The 7,799-nt window shown below is 39.4% G+C and overlaps 1 protein-coding gene across 1 annotated transcript; it reads right to left on the bottom strand.

Moving 5' to 3' along the window:
* Positions 1-317: 317 nt before the first annotated feature.
* plp2b (proteolipid protein 2b) lies at positions 318-7,566 on the bottom strand. The gene is made up of 5 exons (XM_080294635.1): positions 7,188-7,566; positions 2,973-3,128; positions 2,783-2,881; positions 1,748-1,844; positions 318-1,646 (listed from the first exon to the last, which is right to left on the bottom strand). The coding sequence occupies exons 1-5, from the start codon at positions 7,281-7,283 to the stop codon at positions 1,633-1,635; spliced, it is 462 nt and encodes a 153-aa protein (XP_080150761.1). The 5' UTR covers positions 7,284-7,566; the 3' UTR covers positions 318-1,632.
* Between the last annotated feature and the right edge of the window lie 233 nt (positions 7,567-7,799).

Below are 7,799 nucleotides of genomic sequence, written 5' to 3' on the forward strand. Positions count from 1 at the left end.
ACGAGGGAAACTCATAAAGTCATGCGGAAAATGATTACGTCAAGTTATTGCTAGTAAAGGTCATTCCATGACTGAATCATGGGAGCGTATTTAGTTTTTCTCAGGATTGCTTCTGTATATATCACGTCATCTTTTTGCTTATCTCGTGCTGTATTTACCCAATTTTTATAGACCTGACAAGGACCAGGTGTCCTGATATGCAATACCTTTGAACAGATAGTGTACTTTTTACCATGACTGTATACACTTGTAAATGAAGCACTTTAAGATAATTTAGCAGGACACATGAGTGTACAGAGCAAGCCAGAAAACTGATCTTCTTTGTGGTAAAATGGCTTTTATTTCCCTTTGAACTTTTAAATTACAGACTCTTGTAAAGCATATTAAGATGGAAAAAAAAAAAAAAAAAAAACACCAAAGGGGTTGAGGAACATAACATATCCTAATGTTAACATAGCATGTTCAAAAAATGGACTGTGCTACTGAGCAGTATACAGTCTACAGAAAAATATTGTAGCACCTTAAAACAATGTGTTACAAATGTAAGAAAAATGCATAACCTGAGCAAGAATCCAAGAGCTGTAGGCAAAACTTGAAGATGATGATCTAATTTTAAATAATAAAAGTGAGGTTGTTTAGTTAATGGGCTATCTATGGGTCCTAAATTCCAAAATTCTAGAAGAAAAACGACCAAAGACTGCTGATTAATAAAAATGAAATCAAATGTTTTAGTACTTAGAAACAAAAGATGAAACGGAAGAAGGTGAGGGAACTGGTTACTCTGAATGAGACTTTTAAGGCACTGTAAAACACACAGAACACTATTAAATAACAGAAAAGCAAAGGTGTAACCAGCTGAGAAAGTACAAAAAAAAGTCCCCCAAGAAGACATTTATAATATTAAACGATTCAAAAAGCACCACCTCTGTGTCAGTTGCTTCTGAAGCCCAAATAACACAGTTACTATTTACTACAGCAGTCCAACAGTGAACAGTAGACAAGTGTATTAGACAAGTTGCATGATGACGTCATCCAAAGTCCTCCTAGAAGCAAGTCTGGCCATTTGGCATCTTGATAAGACCATTGGGCACTTATATGGGGAGATATTTTAAAGGATTATGAAAATGAACTCTTATTTCAGTGATTAAGGGGACACCTGGAAAAAAAGAGTGCTTTATGAGTTTGCTGCCCCCAAAATAATATTTTAAAAAGCTTTTTATCACCCAGGAGGTTATACTTCACCAGCGTCTTTGCTGTTATGGAATTATCTCAGAAGCATCGGTTGAGGATTCTGTGAGTGCTAGGTCGCTCTTTCATAATCTCTCTGCATTAATCAAAGTGTTCCCTATTATTGGCAGCTTTCCCCTTTTAGTCTGGTTGGAATAAAAGTTTGAGAGGGGAATCCCTCATGGAGTAGACATACAGACAGAGGCCAGCACCCCTTATTAAGGCTATGTCATCTTCTTTTCTGTTTCTTATCTGTTCAGGCCCTGCAGCAGCATTTATTAAACTGTGACTTGCTCATTTTACTGTCCATCCTCCTCTCTGACCCGCTCCTCTGTTAACCTTTGCCCAAATGACTGCTTTTGGTTCTTCTGTGTTCTTGACAGAAGTATTTCTGTGTGAGAACATTTAAACTCTGTCATCTGTTAAAAACAAAAACAGTCAAGATATTAGAGAAAATTGCACATATCAAATAAAGCCAAGAACGCGTTTTGAATGCATTAACAAAAACTGTTTTTCTCACCAGTTGGAGCTGCTGAGTGCTGTCTGTTACTTTTGACTTGGAGGAAGATTGTGTAGGTGTCGTATGCAAATATCAGCCCAGCGATCAAGCCAAACACCTAAGAAGCAAGAACTGACAATCAGAATCACAACTAACACAAATACAATCTAAATAAATTATCAGTATTTTGTTAAAGTTAAGTGCCAGAAGACTTTGTGCTCTTCACACTATTGGACACTTTGGTTCATGAAGAAGCCAATGTGGGGACAGGCCTGTGCCTGATATACAGCTGCAAAGCACATGTTTGGAGCTATACACGTGATTAATACAAAAGACTATGTATAGACATAGCATACCACGAGGATGGTTGTGGTGGGGAAATGAGATGTGAAATTTATCTTTAACATACAGAAAATCTACTGTCATTAGGAGCATAACAAGCCCACTTAGTTCATTTTTTAAAAAGTAAACTGATAAATAGTAAACAAAATCTTTCAAAAACCGACAAAATAATATTTAATGTCCTCTGATTCAGTGTAAAAGGAAACAGAGATTGTGATGCAGTTACAGGCTCAGTCTTACCATTTTGTTCATGCATTATTTTTAGTTTTCCAGTAAGAAATTAACTGTATTAACACTTCCACATACTATAAGCTGCACTGCCCTTTCCATCTCATCAAAGTGTTTTCTGAGATCATCCATATAGCCTGATATCTCTGTAACCAAAAAGAATTGCCACCTGCTGGTCATTACAAAGAATGCAGGTTTGAGACACTTCTGCTTTGGCTTGCAAAGTTTTTAAAGGTTACAGGTGTATCCTGCTCAAAGGCAAAAACTAATGATAAAGCAACTTTAAAATGGGGTTGTTGGTTTTTTCTGCTTAAAAAAAAAAAACAACCTTTGTTACACCAGGCATTCAGTTTTCACATGTATAACTGGCAGCACCGAAATTAGTCAGTGGTAACAGCCATCAGTTGTCAAAATAAACAGAAATAAATATGAGCGGATTCAGTATGCAGCTAAGAACTCAGGCTGAGTCATTCTGGCTTAACGAACCGCGCCTGCGATACGAGCTCCATCCCCAGATCCTCCAATGAAATTGACCAGAGAGGTGATGATGTAGAGGACGGCACCAATCCCAGCACGGAACAGATCCTGCACAAAAGAGGGACGCAAAAGATGAAGTATTATGCAATTTAGCACAGAAATGTGTCATGTGCATGCAGTTATGTGTGTGCGGACTCACAGTCCAGACCCAGTTGATCACTAGGATCTGCTTGTCCAGGTCCATCATGAAGATGCCGAAGAAGATCATGGAGAAGATCATCTCACATATGGCCAACGCAGAGTAGCCTCCATACACGGAAGAAGCATAGCAGATGATGACGATAAAACTGACAAGCTAAGATAGAGATGAGAGAAATTAGAAGATAAGACTTGATATGAGTGTAAATTTCACAGGAAACTAACACCCACACTGCGTAAATTCCTCTACCCTGTTAGAATTTCCAGGTATAAAAAAATCAGCTGCAATTTCTCTGAGATGCTGCACATTTTTGTAGCGTCACACAGCAACAGAAAATAATCTGTCTATAGAGCTGTCACGTCCAGCTGGACAGTAAATGACTCCAACAAAGCCATCATTATTCTGCTTACAGCAGCCACTTGACTACTTCCAAGTCAACATTCACATGACAACAGCTATTCATGCTAACAAATTATTTTCTAGACAAAATACTATTAGAGTGAGACAACTGAACCGAGCATAATGCACAGTGTCTGCCTATCAGAAGCTGCTTTCATCTTAGATTTACAGCCAGTGATTGTTTCATCATATTTTTCCATATAAGGGGGGAAAAAAAAGTCAGCGTGCATTCTTCTCGCTCCAATGAAACGCGGCCAGTGTGGAGAAACCATAAACTCAGGCAGCCTACAGCTCACTATCAGTCTGTTTTTCAATATCGCTATTGTTGCCGCTGTCAAACTGTGTGGGCAGATGCTTTCACACAAAGTTATATAACAGCCGTAAAGGAGAGCAAACTTCAAAGGTTCAAAAGTATAACAACTATATTTGCTAAAACACACTAACTGGCATTCATTTTATTTTATTTGTGACAACATTCAGGGAATCCTTTTCCTGCACAGTTGTCTTTAAACCTCACAGCAGGGTTTGTGCCACTTACACACGTGCCAAAAAACAAGACTGCATATATAGGAAAAGGGGAAATTACATTAAAACCCACTGAAAACATTAGATTTATGGTGCATAGGAATGAAAAATGATATTCCTTTTAACTAATGAATTTACTAATTAATCACTACAGGTCTTAAACACGCAAGCATCCTAACACTAGAAAAAAATATATATACTTACTTTTTTACCCTAAATCTTATATTAGGTATGATTCTTTTTTGACCCAGAGCCTTTTAAAGAAAGCACATCACATCATAATCTATGGTTACATTCATCATAGTCGTGTAATACTTACTAAATAAAATCACACTCTTAACTCTGACATGCATCTAAAAAAGGCAGTTGCACTCAATGCAATGTTTTATTCTCAGACACAGACGACTCAGGAGACAGTGTCAAATCACAGCAGTCTATATGATACACGCATGATTTAACTGACTTGACACCAGCCCCTACATCTGTCACTACAGCCTCCCCTCCCCACACACGAACAGCCAGCCAGCAACTCTGATGCATCAGTAGTTCGTGTGTTCCTGAGACTGGCACAGGCTGCCTCTGTAGTGCAGTCAGGAGGCTGAGGCCAAGGCCCTACACAAAAGAAGCTCTATTCGGGCTCGAGGCGGCTGCTCTGAGAGCAGTGGCTACTGAGGAGGCCGTCGCACAGAGAAACACCCACTACACAAGAGTCCCTCTGAACAAGAAAGTCTCTGAGTTGTTGACACCTTTATGTTTTGCACACAGCAGTAGATCTGTTTGCACCAGGCAGCTTTAAAAGATCCCAGGCAGGATCTTTTCAAATCAGAAAAATAAGCTGCTCTCGTTGAATTGACTGGGAGGGAAACTGTTGTGAACGGCTGGCTATTTATAGTCAGCAGCAACATGAGGGCAAAGACGTAGTACACAGTGCAGAGCCATTCCAAACAGCAACAGTTGCTAGGGAAGTCAATGAATGTGTGCAAGAGCAAGAAGGGAAAGTCCTATTTCATCTCTCTTCTTACTTAAAATTACTCATTTGTACCCATTATACACGTTGCATTCCCCACCCACCCCCAAAAAACCTGAATCACTAAAAACGGATTTCCACTCTTCAATCACTGAACTAGTTCACATTCTTAATATTATAAACAAGGTCATTAATTGGCTCATCACAACTCATTGCCAAAGACTTAACTGTGCCATGTGAAACATGCGCTACATGGGTGTGACTGCGACCTGCTCTGCAAATACAAACATGTTCATGCATGGTCATGCTTCTTACAGGCAGAAAATAAAAATAGGTCTAAACCTAATTTGGTGATGCACTGAAACCTTGAGGCTAAAATACTGTGCGTGAAGTCAGGAAGTTTATTCCTTCACATTTTTGGTTTAACAACAGGCATGCTTCTGCATCCCTGCCTGCTGGGATGAGATACCCCCTTTTCCTATTAAAATGGAAACACCCATAATAAGCACTAATCACATTTGCCTTCCTGTTTGCTCCCACAGTCCTTCTCCCTACACTCCAAAGCATTTCAGATATCCACCATCAGATGACTTCCGTCTGAGTTTATCAGTCTCCAGTAAAGTAATGAGTAGGAGAGGAAACAAACTATGAAGGGTGTTCAGTGAAGCATAAAGCAAACCTATCCTTGAATGGCAGACCAGAGATGTGTGCGCTAAACATTTCATGCATTCTTTGTTCCCAGGGTAAAACTTCACACCAGCTTGGAATTTCCATTATCTGGCAAAGCGGATTTTTTTTTTTTTTTTTTGGGGGGGGGGGGGGGGGGGGTTTACAGTGGGCAGACTACTGACCACCAACATCTGAGGGGCTGCTTTATAATGAGCTTGTCGAGCTATGAGAGCAAGAAGTTTGATCGGCGGAAAAAAAGCGCATTCTCCGTTTTACTCAGTGGAACGCATTAATTCATTTTGTTTTGGATATTAATGCTGACCCGTTTTATTTGTTTTTCCTTTTGTCTTTGCAATTTACTATGTTCAGTTTATCCTTTATCGGGTGGATGAATGCTATTAAATATTTGGGATCTATGTTAACAGTGAACCTATTAAAGCAGAAACATACAGGAAATATCTGGCAATTTGTACAGTTTAATGTTTGGTTGTGTTAACACAAGTCATTTCCCTCGACTCATGTAGGGTGATCTGATAAAACTTCGACTCAAGAGCTTAATGTGAAGCTGACAAACACTTTAAAAGGTATTCATTCTCTGCCTGAAGGAAACATAAATCAGCTACAAGTAAAAGTCCTATATTCCAAAGCTTCTGTAATCATATTACTCAATCCATACTGTTGTCCTTTTACTATGCATATGGAATTTATTATGAGTCTCCAAGTGGTGCTGATTGTTTTGCATTCTCATACATTGCGTTATATTTCACCAGCTGACTGGAATCTATAACAAAAATCTTAGTTTGTAAATTGCAACACAGAAAAAAAAAGCAGTGGAAGTGCAATGACATCAAGTACAGTACTTAAGTAAATTTACTTAGATACTGATCCACTGACAATACGGAACTTATGCAAAGTATTTAAACTTAAAGTGACTCATGTGTTAAGAGATCACACCGCTGTGAAATGCAAACAAAGGCGTTCATGTGAAAATAGTGGTCAAGGACAGTAAAGTACAACAGTATTCCCAGACAGGAAGTCATTTTAATTTGCCACTAAGACAGTTTATTATTAGGAGCTGGTGGTTGTTTGCATTTATACTTCTATTCCTGCCTTTGCGGGGTGCATGCAGTCCTGTTAACCAGAGCCAGATGTGCAAACCTATAATGTGGGATGGAAAATCCTTTTATGAGCCTTTATACTACCAATAATGTGATATACGTTGCATTTTGCTACTCTGGCTACAGACAATATCCAGCCTGTAAGCGAGCACGTGAGACGGTGGGCTGAGTTAACCTATGTGACCTTTAATGATCAGCATTTCAGCTCCTTGGTGCAAAAAGCAAAAACAGTGGAGCAGCAGTGACAGGTGGAATTCCTTCAACTCTGAGAAAGCACATACTTTTCATTCCTTATACAGACTAGAGTGAGAAATGTGAATAAGGAAATAGAAGAAAACAGAGCAAAGGGGAAATGACACATTAGTGATAAAAAAAAATCAATAGATACAGAACACAAATCCACTTAGCCATCTATAAATTATTGATTAGTTACAAGTGAGCTTTACACGCAGCATATTAAAGCCATATCTGTGAGTCGTTAAACGTGGATCATCACAGCAGAGCGGCATACAAATATCACAGTGAGAACAAACTTACTATTTCTGCTGCCAGGATGAACCCTTTCTGGGTCTTCACGTAGCTTTTCAGCCTCTCCACGCAGCTGGGAGAGCCGGACGCACTTGTATCAGCCATTCTGTACTTTATCAAAGTTCACTAAACAGACAGTGTGTATTCGACCCCTAACTACGAGCAGATTAAACAAATGTTCTTCTTTCTTTCTTTAGTGGAGGAAAGTTTAGAGAGTGCTGCCCTGGTGCGGTTTATCGTTGCTCTTGCTTAAATTGGCGAGTCGTTATTTTCCCCTCAGGCGGATGAATCAACTTCTCCGAGCAGAGGTCTTGATGAAATGCGGTTATTGGACTCCAGCACGACCACAGAAGCTCTGCGGAAACTCTACAAGAGGGAGGGACTAGGAACCAGCGTAGGAGTTCACTGCCGGGCGTTGGCTCGCTACCGCTTTCCTCAAGGGGAGCTGTTTCTCTGCAATTACCCGAAGTTATTTTAATGTTTTGTTATGTCATTTTAGGTTGTTTACATTTGCTTTATACCGTGGCGCTGCCGGGGATTATTTAACTGCAAATAATTGTTATGATTGTTATGCTGGTGCTTGTGCTTTATTATTTGCACAGAGCGCTAAAATCCCTAAAA

This window comes from Astatotilapia calliptera, chromosome 20, assembly GCF_964374335.1.
Source record: "Astatotilapia calliptera chromosome 20, fAstCal68.1, whole genome shotgun sequence".
In the NCBI taxonomy this organism is placed as follows: domain Eukaryota; kingdom Metazoa; phylum Chordata; class Actinopteri; order Cichliformes; family Cichlidae; genus Astatotilapia; species Astatotilapia calliptera.

What these genes read in the sequence shown, in the direction of transcription:
- plp2b (XM_080294635.1), bottom strand. Translation starts at nt 7,283, where the DNA reads ATGGCTGATACAAGTGCGTCCGGCTCTCCCAGCTGCGTGGAGAGGCTG. An exon ending in TCATCCTGGCAGCAGAAATA is followed by an intron (nt 3,129 to 7,187) that starts GTAAGTTTGTTC and finishes TCTCTATCTTAG; the next exon opens with CTTGTCAGTTTTATCGTCAT. An exon ending in GAGCTCGTATCGCAGGCGCG is followed by an intron (nt 1,845 to 2,782) that starts GTTCGTTAAGCC and finishes CTTGCTTCTTAG; the next exon opens with GTGTTTGGCTTGATCGCTGG.